Raw genomic sequence first — 14,872 nt, forward strand, 5'->3', positions numbered from 1 at the left:
ATTTCTAATGTTTCCCGCCCTGATATTGCTGGAATATTGCTAAAAGCGGCGTAAAACCAAACTCACTCACTCGCTCACTATAAGGTATTATTTGGTGAGGGAGCCTGGAAAAGACCTTATTTGGTGAGGGAGCCTGGAAAAGACCCTTTTTGGTGAGAGAGCCTTAAAAAGGCCTTATTTGGTTATGGAGCCTTAAAAAGGCATTATTTTGGTGAGTATTCCGAAATTATGACATGTCTTCCCTAATGTTACACACTACCTCTATATACAGGTGTGTTATATCATCGGTAGGAGAAGAATGAGTGAGCCCTAAAAAGGCCTCTACTTGGTGACTAAAATTCTATATGAAGCCTGTTTGACAATACCAATTTTGAAATATTCTAAGGATGTTCATAGTTACGTCTTCTCTAATGTTACACGCCACCTCCATCTTGATTGCAGGTGTGTTATATCATCGGTGGGGGAAGAACGAGCCGGCCGAGGCGGCGTACATCCAGGCCAAGAGCCTAGCACCACAGGACCCATCGATCACTGAGAACCTGCAGATGCTTCATCGAAAAATGGGGAAACTCAAGTAAACTTTCATGAGTGAAGAAGTGTTTGGGGTACATGTAGAATTGCAGATCATGATCAAATTTTGTGATTCAACTTATCATTACGCATGACACAAGCTAGAATTATTTTGTGAAAATATATTTTTAGATTAGTCATCATTGCAGAGTTTTGGGTTTGGGTTTGAAATAATGTGAGATACCTCGCTCGCTCAAGCTCTGCATTTGATGTCAATTCTTTCCTCTTGCCGCGGCTTGATACTTGCTGCTCAAGTTTTCGTTTATCATGTTTATTTCAGTTGTTTATTGCTGAAAAATCAAATATATGTATACATAAATTTGTGTTTATGAATATGTTTATAGTTTGCACTGAGGTTTTCGCTTTTAAAGAAAAATCAATATTATAGATTTTGTTGCGTTTTGTTTTGTCAGTGATGACAAAAAATGTCAGACATAATCATGATTATCATTTTATGTAATAGTTTATTTTATGTATTTTATGTTGAACATGCTGAACTTTAACACTTTTATTCAGATATTTTAGTACTCCTATTTTATATGGTCATTTAAATAAATAGCAGAATTTGACACAACTATTTGTATCTAGTACTGAAATTCTAACTATGTCATTTCAAACTGCCCAGGGATTTTGATCAGTAGAACTTCCCTTGCTATAAGATCAGGCCAATTTTATGAAACACATATGTTATATTAAGTGCCCTGGGTGCTTAGAAGATTAAGAAAGGGGTGTGCTTATTTAAACAATAGGTTCTTTTTTTCTTATATCAAGAGAGTTGGTTCAAATGTCAATGAATCCATAAAACATTTCTGACATCCAGTGTTTACACGTTATGGTAATATTTTTGTCGTGGTATAAATGTCGGAACTCAAGTTCTGAATGTACCATATCCTACCTTGTACACAGGTGTAATAATGTGTATAACACACAAGAAAATGTGCCCTGTCATGTCAACTTCCAATAGAATAATAATGGAACGATTACTGTAAATCTTGAAATAAATGCATCTCCAAATTAATACCACTGCCGACCCCTAGCCAAAATTGACTCAATATCAATGCGACTCCCCCCACCCCATCCCCAGTGGAAAGATACATATCCTTACCTTAATCCAATCAAACAGAAAGTAGCACTTATTAGCACTGAGTAAAGCACTTCCGTAATAACAATAATCAGTGTTTTCCTAACAACAAGTTCAAAGGCAATAAAATAATTGAACCAACAGCAGTTCACTGATTGGAGCGGTCAATGGTGCCTAGTTTGACACCAGTGGAAGATACATATCCTTACCTTAATCCAATCAAACAGAAAATAGGACTAATTAGCACTGAGTAAAGCACTTCCGTAATAACAATAAACAGTGTTTTCCTAAAAACAAATTCTGTTGATTGGAAGTTCAAAGGGAATAAAATAATTGAACCAACAGCAGTTCACTGATTGGAGTGGTCAATGGTGCCTAGTTGGACACAAGTGGGTAGAACTCTTGACCCCAGCAGTGATAACTCACCAGATGCCCATTGTGTAATTCCTATTCTTTGACTGACATTGTTATATACTTGTTACAACTGCTGCTCAATAAACCCTGTTTGTGTTTATTTTCAAGTTGGTATTTCCGCTATCCAAAGTGTGCAGTCTCATTGTTGATAGTCATTTTGGAGACATAAGTGTATCATTAATGCCAACAAAGACCGCTTGCATTAATTTCAAGATGTACAGTATGTGACCGTTCTAACTGTGTCCAGAACGCTTATAACATGTACTCTTCAAGAAGAAGGTGAGAGGGCACTTAATGTCAATTACGGTACTTGCTTGAGTTTTTTCTAAACCCTTGTGCCAAGATGCAGGAGGCAACAGCCTAACAGAAAACTGAAAATCAATTAACTTCTTTAATAGGCATTTAGAAGTTGGAGTACTAAGTAAGGATAAGAATTTATGGATGAACAACTTCAGCTCATAATTGTAATAAAAAACTTGTTCATCCATAAATTCTTATCCTTACTGAAATTCAATTGTTTTTTTAAATTCAAAAAATTTAAAAAATCAAAACATTAAGAATGTTAGTGTTCCTTTCACTAATGGATAACTCTAGCTGTACATACTAATATATGAACTAATGATGTAGTTAGTGGAAAGTCATCACAACGATGGTGCTATTGTTAGGTGTGCATACGAACATCAATGTTTGTGTCCCTCTTAGAATCTCTATTTAGGATATTTAGAGCAGCGTGATGAGTTAATTAATCTGACTGACACATGAAAACACAGCACTTCTCATCCTAAATGAAGTAAAGTGTTTGTTTTAGATATTTAACCTGCTACTGTTAGAGACCAACCATTTTATATTCGGGGGTGTAGGGGTGGGATTTTTTTGTTCCTGAACATACTGGTAAAATTGAATTTTGACTCAAGTTATACAAAAGAAAATACTGTCCTGGAAAAAATGTTATGTGAAAAAAGAACAATTGTCTTTAGACAATGCCCATCTAAACATATATTTCTGACAGCTTCCCTGCACCCCTCCCCCTACATATTAAATGGTCCTTCCCTCAGGAAATGGAGTTGGTATTCAGTCTGTCAGTATGTCATTGACAACAATTGTTGTTTTTGACCCCTGATAATAATGCAAGACATATTTGCAGGGAGCCAAATTGTTTATGGTTTCGAAAAGTACATAATCTTTTTCGTGATGTGGATACCTTACAATTAGCATGAAAGTAAGTCGAATTTGCCTGTTACCAAAGGTCAGTTATTTTTTTAACTTTGTATTATTTAGTGTTAGAAAAGTACATAATCTTTCACATGATGTAGATACTGACAATTAGCATGAAATTAAGTCGAATTTGCCTGTTACCAAAGTTCAGTTATATTTTTTTATATCTTTGTATGATTTAGAGTTTAGAAATGTACATACTGTATTCGACGTAATAAGCGCCCAGGGCGCTTTCAAAATTAGAAATAGGGGGCTCTTATTAGAATATTATTTGGGTGAAAAAAAACTGAGTTGAAAGATAAATATCGTTATTTATGCTGAAATATTTATGTACGACAGATATATTTTTCCATTATTTAATTTCCCATAATTAAGGGTGCATATAACACATGAGTATTCATGAATAAATAAGTCTTGTGTACATTTATCAATCAAAAGGAGTGCTAATTGGGATTGTTTACTAGCTAATATCTTAGCAAGTGTCACTGTGGGCGCTTTTTAGAGCGGGGCGCTTATTACGTCGAATACAGTAATCATTTACGTGATGTTCGAAACTGACCATTTAGTAATGTCAGGTATATTGATTCTATAAACATTGTCACAGCATTCGTCAGCAAACACTGAAAATGATTTGCATACTGTATGTTAATGGGTATTGGCTGATCTAGGTCAAACTGTTAACATATATTGTTAACCGTTGTCCTGCAAAATACTTTCAAACAATGTTCATCTAGGGTGTTGGTCAACCTCCTTGACCGTTGTCCTGCAAAATACTTTCAAACAATGTTCATCTAGGGTGTTGGTCAACCTCCTTGACCGTTGTCCTGAAAAAAACTTTCAAACAATGTTCATCTAGGGTGTTGGTCAACCTCCTATTCTATCACTTGGATTTTACAGGGATGGAAATTAACCAAGAAAGTCTATGAACTAGAACAGTGATACCATATGGCAAAATACCCCAAATGTTTGAAATTCTACAATAACATTAACACCAGCAAAGCCAGTCCGGGCTAACGGGCAAGTGCTAATTTCCATCCCCGGATTTTGGCCGTAAAACTCAGCCTTTACCCTGTAATATACTACTCAAGAGAAGTTAAGCACCACCCAATTCTTTCACAAATGAAGTTAATCTGTCATGCCATTCTTTCCTTGATTGTTTCATATTCCTGTAGTTCATCTGTCAAGTCTGCCATGTCTGCCATGACAGATGAACTATAGTAATATGAATGGTCGAGGTGGTGCTTAACTTCTTTTCTGAAATATATATGTAGGACTCAGATCCATGGTAGGACTCTGATCTGTGACGGATTCTCAGATCTATGGCCGATTCCACAAATAGGGCAGATACTGGCGCGTACTTAAATCAAACATCACTGCTAACATGACGTCATGTTACAATTAGGATCTGCCATGGATCTGAGAACCTGCTACGGATTAGAGTCCTGCTTCAGATCTCTGTCCTACATATATGTTACATTTTCATGAATTTGCATAAATAATTAGTCAAATATTTCCACACAAACAACAGTCCTTTGTCTGTTTCTTATCAACATGATAAGTTCATCCATACACCATCGTGTTAAGAAGGGTGGTATTGTCACCATAAATACTATGCCAAATACGGACCCTGGACAAAAACCATATTAGTATTGTCTCACTTTCAGCTTTATTCATACACCACTGTATAAATTTTTCAGAAAATAATATTTTTTTCGTACACCTATTTAATGCAAATCCATGTGAAGGGGACTTTTTACTTCAGGAGTACGTTGTTGACTAATAAGGTTCCTAACTTTGATGACATGTATTTGCTTTTATCAAAATGTGAATAATTTACTGATCTCAAATGTATTGTTGTGTTTTGATGTCGTAATTTTATACTACCCAACGAGATAATTCATCTATGTTACTTTTAGTGAAATATATATATATATATATATATCAATTATATTTTACAATATCCTGGAAGATGAAATATTTATTTAACATTTTATGTCGATATTTGTCCAAGATAAAGGAAGCTGGTAATTATTATCACCTAATTTACTTATGATGATTATTATTAGATATGTTTTTAACCATTGACCATAATTACCACGGTGCATATGACATGTATAATACTTTGTGTAATTCCACGGTGACAAAAAGACCTCTTAGACACGTTTAGGCCATTTGTTTTCAATTACTTGGTGTAAGCAAAGTTTTCCAAACAGTTTGGCTTAAAAGAAATAGATTAAAAAATAATTTTTTTCTCAGAATCAGTTTTTTTGTAGAGTATCATTATCAAAGTTCAAAGGGTTATTTTTTTCCACGTTTGTAGTACTTTGATCTTTTTTCCATTACAGAATATTTATATCTATTACAGTTTGTTTCATGCCAGTGTAGTCTTCTGTTAGTTCACAGATGCGTTCAAATTCTGCACTTACGCTATGCCTCATTCCTGCCATGGGAATGAATGTCTTTTTATTGTGTTAGCTATGTTTTCTGACCCCCCGACCCTATTTTAGGTAACATTTTTTCACCACTACCCAATATTGTTGATAAAAAATTTGGCAGCCCCCTTTAGTTGTCCTATGTTCATGCCCCCACCCAACCCCCCAACCCCAACCCCCCAACCCCAACCCCAACCCCAACCCCAACCCCTACACACAGACACACACATCCCCCCCCTCCCATCCCCCGCCCCAACCCATTTCCCCGCCCACTCCCCATTCCCCACCCCTAATGTAATAAATTACATCCCTTAGTATTAGGCTCCATTTCTGTCGTAAGGATATCATTGATTTGTCCTGCAAGAGGCATAGTACTGTGAATGTCAAGCCATGCACCCACCATGACCACCGCACCTCCCACTCTGCCCATCCCACTCTGCCCATCCCACCGTCTAGACACAGGGGCTATGGTAACAGGCAAGTACTACATATTTGTTACGAGGCAAATATTGCAAAAGGCAATACAGTTGGTGAAATAAGTGACAGCAGCAATAACTAACAGACCCTACAATTAATGAAAGTGCACTCATGAATATCCAGAATTTTGTCACTGTTGAATGTCTAGAAAGAGGCCTGTCTCCGCTCTGAATCCGTTCTGTCTCTGTTCTGAATCCGTTCTGAATCTGTTCTGAATCCAGAATCGTGTTCGAAGCTGGCAGGAATTCGGCACTCACAAATAGGTACCCAGACCACACTGGGCATGTACAAAAGTCGTGAGTCGAAAAAAGGCCTCGAGTCGCCCTAGTGTCACTGTTATAAAGAAACAGCCAGCCTTCTAGAAACTGTCTCCTCCCGAATCTTCTCAAACGATGACGCGTCCTGTGTTCGAAAACAACAGGGGGCAGATTATTCACTGCCACGACATTTTACGAGCACTTCAATAACATTTTGCGAGCACTTTAATCAGTTGCTGTCACTGACAATCACTACAAATATACATACAGCAGCCTCTACTGCCACATAACAACATGTGGTGGTCGAGTGATCATCTTGTGCCTTCCACTTGAGACATGACACTTTGGACACTTATTGTGATACTTACATCCAAATACCATCGGATTTTATGACGTCAAGTGCACTTAGAGTATCACGAGATGAGCACAATCTATAGCCGGCAGCCAAATCAAAACAACTCTCTCCACCGGTGACTATCTTTGGAAGATTTGAATGACTTCAAACAATTTACAGTTTGCATGTGTAGGCCATTTCCTATAAAATGTATAATTGTATTAATTTTCCATTCTGTCATTTGTACATATGTGCTTAGAAGTGCAAGCAGACCAAAGAAGTGGAAATTTCCTCAAACTCATTAAAATTCTGATCTGTTACTCTGATGTGTGTGAAGATTTGGCAACCCCTCCACTGATCATGTCAGCAAACTTTATCCAATCTTAATGAAGAATGCATGGGTTCTCAAGCCAATCAGATGGCAGCTTTCTGAAATGATTCATCATCTTTTCTTTACTACCTTGATTCAAATATTCCAATTAGAAAACCAATGCATTACACAAGTATTCCCTGTGTAGTACCCCCTACTGGGTGTAGATACTAATGAGGTTTAGAAATAAAAGGGTTAGAAAATGTCCCTTGCAATATTAAAGTGCAGCCTTTATATTTTCCATTCGGAACTGCCTGTTTGTTTCTTAGATACAGAAATCAGGTATGGTGATTTGAGAGTTCACCTGATACTGCTGACCATAGGGAATTTGTCAGATCTTCCTCTTCATCAGAGAGGCATCTTGTTGGAGATTGGAATTGACTAGAACACTCATAGACACAGACATTGGTCTGTTCATCTCAAACAATTAAAAATCTGGAATGTTTAAGATTAATTTGGATATTATATAAAATCCTGGGATATTGTATTGAAGCCCCCGGATATTATCACATCCCTGTTTATGAGATTTAACCTGACTGGAGAACAATAGGATGACGTCACTGGAGGTTTATGATGTCAAACAATGCATCCATCTTTTATGTCACTCTGACCTGTGATAAACAGGGGAGACAACTGACAAGCCTGTGAGGTCTGCAGTGAGATGAGTCCAATCTGTGAACATTTGCTTAGACCTCAGCTGACTGTTCAAGTGAGATATTTGTAAAAAATGTTATGATTGATAATGCACCATGTAGTAGAATACATGTTTGTTGTTTGAATTTTATATCATGGTATTATACCCAGTTTTGATATTCATTTATACTGTGAATGCCGTGTGATATGTGAGTTGCATCAGATGCTTCATTATGCATGGCAGTGAGAATAAAATAATGATAATTATCATAATACTTTTTAAAAGTTGGTGCGCTAAGCTTCTGTGGCCAGTTTAGATAATTATTGTCTATTATTTTATGCAGTTATTCTGTCAAGTTGAAGTTGTGATAGTTTAGTTACAAGATGTTAAATGAGATTATTATTGGCTGCTTTTATTGTAGTTGTAGATGTAGAGGATGCTGTCACAGATGGAGATGTTTTATCCTCGGCTAATGGAGTGATTGTAAACAGTGATTGTATGTAATGAGCTGTTGGCTTTCTGCAAATTCTTCTCTACAATGTGATCTATGTACGTATGTTGATAATGTTGAGGCTTGGTGGTTCTTCCTTGTAGCAGGGTGGTTCTTCCTTGTAGCGGGGTGGGTCAGCAAAATGTGTTACCTGGATTACCCATGACCCAGGGTTCCCTGATCTGTTGCAATGAATGTGTGAAAATCTGTATGGCATAATGGCAACTGAAAATGGACACTGGTTGGGTGAGTACTGTATTGTAGCATGGGTACCCGGGTCAGGTCTTATAATAGTAGAAGCTTGGGTACCAAGGTCAGGTCAGGTACTAGTAGCAGCATGGGTACCCAAGTCAGGTCAGGTACTAGTAGCAGCATGGATACCCGGGTCAGGTCAGGTCAGGTCAGGCACTTGTAGCAGCATGGGTACCCAAGTCAGGTCAGATACTAGTAGCAGCATGGATACCCGGGTCAGGTCAGGTACTAGTAGCAGCATGGGTACCCGGGTCAGGTCAGGTACTAGTAGCAGCATGGATACCCGGGTCAGGTCAGGTACTAGTAGCAGCATGGGTACCCAGGTCAGGTCAGGTTCTAGTAGCAGCATGGATACCCGGGTCAGGTACTAGTAGCAACATGGGTACCCGGGTCAGGTACTAGTAGCAGCATGGATACCTGGGTCAGGTCAGGTACTAGTAGCAGCATGGATACCTGGGTCAGGTCAGGTACTAGTAGCAGCATGGATACCCGGGTCAGGTCAGGTACTAGTAGCAGCATGGATACCTGGGTCAGGTCAGGTACTAGTAGCAACATGGGTACCCGGGTCAGGTCAGGTACTAGTAGCAGCATGGGTACCCAGGTCAGGTCAGGCACTTGTAGCAGCATGGGTACCCAGGTCAGGTCAGGTACTAGTAGCAGCATGGATACCCGGGTCAGGTCAGGTACTAGTAGCAGCATGGGTACCCAGGTCAGGTCAGGCACTTGTAGCAGCATGGGTACCCGGGTCAGGTCAGGTGCTAGTAGCAGCATGGATACCCGGGTCAGGTCAGGTACTAGTAGCAGCATGGGTACCCAGGTCAGGTCAGGCACTTGTAGCAGCATGGGTACCCGGGTCAGGTCAGGTACTAGTAGCAGCATGGGTACCCGGATCAGGTCAGGTACTAGTAGCAGCATGGGTACCAAGGTCAGGTAAGGTACTAGTAGCAGCATGGATACCCGGGTCAGGTCAGGTACTAGTAGCAGCATGGGTACCCGGGTCAGGTCAGGTACTAGTAGCAGCATGGGTACCCGGGTCAGGTCAGGTACTAGTAGCAGCATGGATACCCGGGTCAGGTCAGGTACTAGTAGCAGCATGGGTACCCGGGTCAGGTACTAGTAGCAGCATGGATACCCGGGTCAGGTCAGGTACTAGTAGCAGCATGGATACCCGGGTCAGGTCAGGTACTTGTAGCAGCATGGGTACCCGGGTCAGGTCAGGTACTAGTAGCAGCATGGGTACACTGGTCAGGTCAGGTTCTAGTAGCAGCATGGGTACCCGGGTCAGGTCAGATACTAGTAGCAGCATGGATACCCGGGTCAGGTCAGATACTAGTAGCAGCATGGGTACCCAGGTCAGGTCAGGTTCTAGTAGCAGCATGGATACCCGGGTCAGGTCAGGTACTAGTAGCAGCATGGATACCCGGGTCAGGTCAGATACTAGTAGCAGCATGGATACCCGGGTCAGGTCAGGTACTAGTAGCAGCTTGGGTACCCGGGTCAGGTCAGGTACTAGTAGCAGCATGGGTACCCGGGTCTGGTCAAGTACTAGTAGCAGCATGGGTACCCAGGTCTGGTCAAGTACTAGTAGCAGCATGGGTACCCGGGTCAGGTCAGATACTAGTAGCAGCATGGGTACCCGGGTCAGGTCAGGTACTAGTAGCAGCATGGGTACCCGGGTCAGGTCAGGTACTAGTAGCAGCATGGGTACCCAGGTCTGGTCAAGTACTAGTAGCAGCATGGGTACCCGGGTCAGGTCAGGTACTAATAGCAGCATGGGTACCCGGGTCAGGTCAGGTACTATTAGCAGCTTGGGTACCCAGGTCTGGTCAAGTACTAGTAGCAGCATGGGTACCCGGGTCAGGTCAGATACTAGTAGCAGCATGGGTACCCAGGTCTGGTCAAGTACTAGTAGCAGCATGGGTACCCGGGTCAGGTCAGATACTAGTAGCAGCATGGGTACCCGGGTCAGGTCAAGTACTAGTAGCAGCATGGGTACCCGGGTCAGGTCAGGTACTAGTAGCAGCATGGGTACCCGGGTCAGGTCAGATACTAGAAGCAGAATGGGTACCCGGGTCAGGTCAAGTACTAGTAGCAGCATGGGTACCCGGGTCAGGTCAGATACTAGAAGCAGAATGGGTACCCAGGTCTGGTACTAGTAGCAGCATGGGTACCAGGGTCAGGTACGAGTATGAGCTTGGGTATTCAAGTCAGGTACTCACAGTATGGGTACCTTGATAATCAGGTACTACCAGCAAAGCTGTCGGTGTCATGTTAGTAGCATGGGCACCAAGGTCGAACCATCTCAGCCCAGCATCCTGTATTTGCACAATTTGCACATTTCCCAGTCTGTTGCTGTTTCTGGGAAGTCTATACATTCCTGTTTCACTGTTGCTCACTGGACATTTTTATGCCAAAATATTTTTAACTTCCTGATGATATTTTATTAAAACCTGTATTATTCACCTAATGTTTCTACCTGTGTTTCCCTGTAAATGTCTGATAATTGTGCAAATCTTTCTCTGTTGTTTGAATCAACACTAAGCCCTAATGTGATAACAAGCAGGAACAGGAAAGCCCAACAGTGTTGGACATAACTCAGTACCCAAGCCCGTGACCAGTAACATTTTTAATGGGCAAGTGAAATATTGGTTCAAACTGGCTGAGTCTCAATGTAGTGTTGACCTTCTTTATGTTGTATTTATTGAGCTGTTTTAACAAGGTAAGTTAAAGATATCTCAAGCTTTAAAAAGATTAAACTTAGGGCAAATAATTAAAATATTTAATCATTTACGTTAATGCTCATGAAATCAAGTAAATGTTTCTGAACTACTGAAACATTTTGCAGGGGTACTCTAAATGATTTTTGAACCCACTTTTGTAGACTAAAGACTTTTTTCTTAAAATACGTAAAATACTGTATCAATATCCCTTATAAAGATAAGGTTGCTGTTCCTTATATTATGACCTTCAGTATAGCTTCAGGGGCACTGGTGGCCCAGTCGTCTAAGGCGCTGCAATTCGCTGTGCAGAGTTATGTTCCTTTGGCTCGCCAGACACCTATGACTGTGGGTTCTAATCCCGGTTCGCCCCGATTATGTTTCTAGGTTTGTCAGCACCATACCTGTGCTCGTAGGTTTCACTGAAGTGTTAAACGTCTGACACCTGCATCACTTGTGGCTTTCCTCCATCATTGAGCTGACAGGCCACGATATGACTGGAATATTGTTAAAAGCGGCGTTAAACCCAACTTACTCACTCAGTATAGTTTGACCATCCTGAATTCTGTGCAGATCACGGACTCATATTACATGCTGAAATATAAGATATTTCAGAATATCCCTAATTTCCTATCAACTCTGTGTCTTGAGCACTAGTGTTAGTACAGTGTTTGATGTGTTTGTCTGCCTGTTTAATACTGCTGAATTTGTGAATGAATGGCAGTTGTCTATTGCTTCTATATATCCTGGTGTATATCTGGTGATTGTGTTGATTCATTCTGTCATCTGTCGTATATATATCTTATATTGACACTTTTTCAATATTTACTTTTTGATTGAATTAATGTCTACAGTTTCCTCAATAGGGAAATGGGACATCATGTATTGTTTTGTAGTGTTTAATTATTGTTGGCCACCTTGCTTGAGCTGAAAAGAACAGTGAAAGAACAGATTTTATTTCATGGCTAGTAGCTGTCCTGACATTGAATTGTAAATACCTTATGAGATAAAAAAAAATACTAGGGGAAAGGAGAGTCAATATGCTTGATTGAAAAAATAAGTCCCTCAAATTTACAATAAATTACTATGTCAGTTTCTGTTTATGACACCACTTTTAACTTCTTCTGGGACAAATTATTGTTTTAGAACAATATCTATGGACTGAATTGTTTGTTCCTATCTATATTTCTACTTATTATTTAAGGATGAATTAATATTCAATCTCTTTTTAGATTTTTTGTATTAATTTCATTATTTATCACACTGAGTGACAGGACCTAAGGTATTGAGATTGGCTCTGTTGTCTAGGTGTATGGCCAGGTGTTCAATGAAGGTGGCCATTGGTATGTCACAATATGTTTAACATAGACAGCACTCTGGTGAGAGAAAAAATCAAATTCTCATTCATATGAACACATTTTATAAATAATTCATAATAATTTCTGCAAGTTGTGATCGTTTCTTAAATTTTGTCCTAAAAGGGCACTTATGACACCTTGTCCTTTTTTAAAGACTATTCAGGAATTCCAAGACAAGCCTGGAATCAGGGAAATATCAGGAATTTTATTGTTTTAATCACAAAACCGTCATAGATATTTTCATGCTGGCCAATGGTTTTGTATTTTCAGACCAAATGACATTTTACCATCATTTTGTCCACTTATGACGATGTTTCTGCATAGACATATTAATCAGACCTCTACATGAACATAAATATATAGCCTGTTTGTGTGTGTATGTCATGTATATCATGTGTTATCTGTGTCGTTATCAAGCAGATATTTTACACAGATATATATATACATTTGATACTGAGTATAAATGGAAGCCCTGTTCCAGATCCTGTAGCTAACATACTGCAGTATACCCTGTGTACCATCATGGATGCTAAATAATCTATATTTACGGTCTGTGATACCATGAAATAATTTTCTGGTAGATGTACCTGCATGGATGCCAATATTTCAATTTGGAAATTTGAGTTTTGACTCCCTCAGTAATGTGTGTCTTTCATTACTCTAAAAAAAGGCTTTTGTATCAACATTGTTCATATATAGTCAATGTCGGGAGCTAGGTATGGTATTGGCCCACATAAACACTATATAGGTCTAGATCTAGAATCTATATTTATTTCAGTTCAGAGACCATAAAATATTAAATATGAAATATTTTATGGTCTCTGATAAGTTTCACAGTCCAAAAATTGAAAGGGAATCTATTTACAATTTTTTAAAGTCATACGTGTCCGTCTGGCCAGAAGTTGCATTTGTTGTGATTGTTTGCTTTGAACACTAGACAATATAGGCTCGCTGAAAAATGTGATGTTGACAGATTGTGTGTCTCCGATATTAATTATGTACTGTATCACATTTATGACTTTATGTCTTTGTAATAATAAAGGATAATTTTACAAATATATTTCCAATTTTTAGTTTCTTTCAGAATGCTTGTTTTATATGGTGATTATGATCCAACAGAAACGCGCTATTTTCTGACATGGCTGTATTTGGCGCGAAACCAAGCAAGGGAGATAACTCTTGCTTGGCAGTGTAGCTGGCTATGGATTTTTTTCACATTTACGATTTAGTTCAACTTCTCATCAATATATTCGAATAATTCTCGGTGGTTGTTTCAACAGATGATGAACCTTCTCTATAGATGTAATTGACCGGATATAGTGTGGGAGTGTTGTACTTATAGCTTGATTTTCACGTCGTGAGTCAGACGGGCGTGTGGCGCAACGGATAACGCGTCTGACTACGGATCAGAAGATTCCAGGTTCGAATCCTGGCACGCTCGAACATTTTTTTTTTAACTCATAAGTGTTATTTTGAATGGGTTGAAAGCATTTAGCCCCTGATCTAAATGTACTTATTGAAATATGAAACTAATAAGTATATACTTCATGATACATTTATCCAAAATAGTAAATGTTACTAGTGATGACGTTAGCGTGGAATATATTTCGTTGCACATAATTGTCAGTTCTCATAGCCGGCCCCTTTAATGTTCAGGGTCCCATGTGGTGATAAATTCCAGGTTATAATTGTTGCACAGCAAACGAAGATGGTAGTAGGAGACGACCAAAATAAATCGCGAGATCAGGCTCTTGTAGTCGTACTCCAAAGAACCATTTATATATTCTGAAGCACGCGCGCACTCACACACAGGCACGCACGCATGCACGCACGCACGCACACACACACTCACACATGAGCCGCGCCGCAGGATAGCCCTTAAAGCGTTGGTTTTAACGTCGACAATCCGGGTTCGTTTCGATACATGGACGCACTGTTTGAAACCTATTCTTGTAGTGGATACACTGTTTGAAGCCTATTCTTGGAGTAGCAAAACATATGACCATCACTAGGGGAGGGTCATAAAAAATAATATACATATTTGGGGAGGGTCATTAAAAAGTAAATTATGATAAAATATTTAGGGCTTTTTGCATTTTGTCTGTTCAGGGAGGGAGGGAGGGTTATCCTGTTAAGGGTCATCCAAAACTATGAAAGCATTAGGGGGTCGTTATTTTCAGTTCATTAGTGCATCATAAACCTCTGAGATGAGGTGAGGTGAAATGGGGTTTAACGTCGCGTTCAAGATTATTGCGCGTATATAGAGACGTC

General features: G+C 39.5%; 2 protein-coding genes, 1 non-coding gene and 1 pseudogene across 3 annotated transcripts in view; all 4 read left to right on the forward strand.

Annotated features, from left to right (window-relative positions):
- Positions 1 to 920, forward strand: part of LOC139447771 (protein O-mannosyl-transferase TMTC4-like) — a 38,099-nt gene extending 37,179 nt beyond the window's left edge. Inside the window, exon 17 of the mRNA XM_071229264.1 lies at positions 442 to 920. Within this exon, the coding sequence (XP_071085365.1) occupies positions 442 to 578 (137 nt within the window). The 3' untranslated portion in view covers positions 579 to 920. The remainder of the gene's footprint in view (positions 1 to 441) is intronic.
- A 5,094-nt stretch (positions 921 to 6,014) lies between these two features.
- Positions 6,015 to 9,643, forward strand: LOC139447606 (uncharacterized; annotated as a pseudogene).
- Positions 9,644 to 9,722: 79 nt separating this feature from the next.
- Positions 9,723 to 10,682, forward strand: LOC139448364 (uncharacterized). The gene has a single exon (XM_071229905.1). The coding sequence runs from the start codon at positions 9,723 to 9,725 to the stop codon at positions 10,680 to 10,682; it is 960 nt and encodes a 319-aa protein (XP_071086006.1).
- Positions 10,683 to 13,969: 3,287 nt separating this feature from the next.
- Positions 13,970 to 14,042, forward strand: Trnar-acg (transfer RNA arginine (anticodon ACG)). Its single transcript has one exon. It is a non-coding gene; the product is annotated as a tRNA-Arg (tRNA).
- The last annotated feature ends 830 nt before the right edge of the window (positions 14,043 to 14,872 follow it).

This window comes from Haliotis cracherodii, unplaced genomic scaffold, assembly GCF_022045235.1.
Source record: "Haliotis cracherodii isolate W230 unplaced genomic scaffold, xgHalCrac1.p SCAF_7, whole genome shotgun sequence".
Taxonomy (NCBI): Eukaryota; Metazoa; Mollusca; class Gastropoda; order Lepetellida; family Haliotidae; genus Haliotis; species Haliotis cracherodii.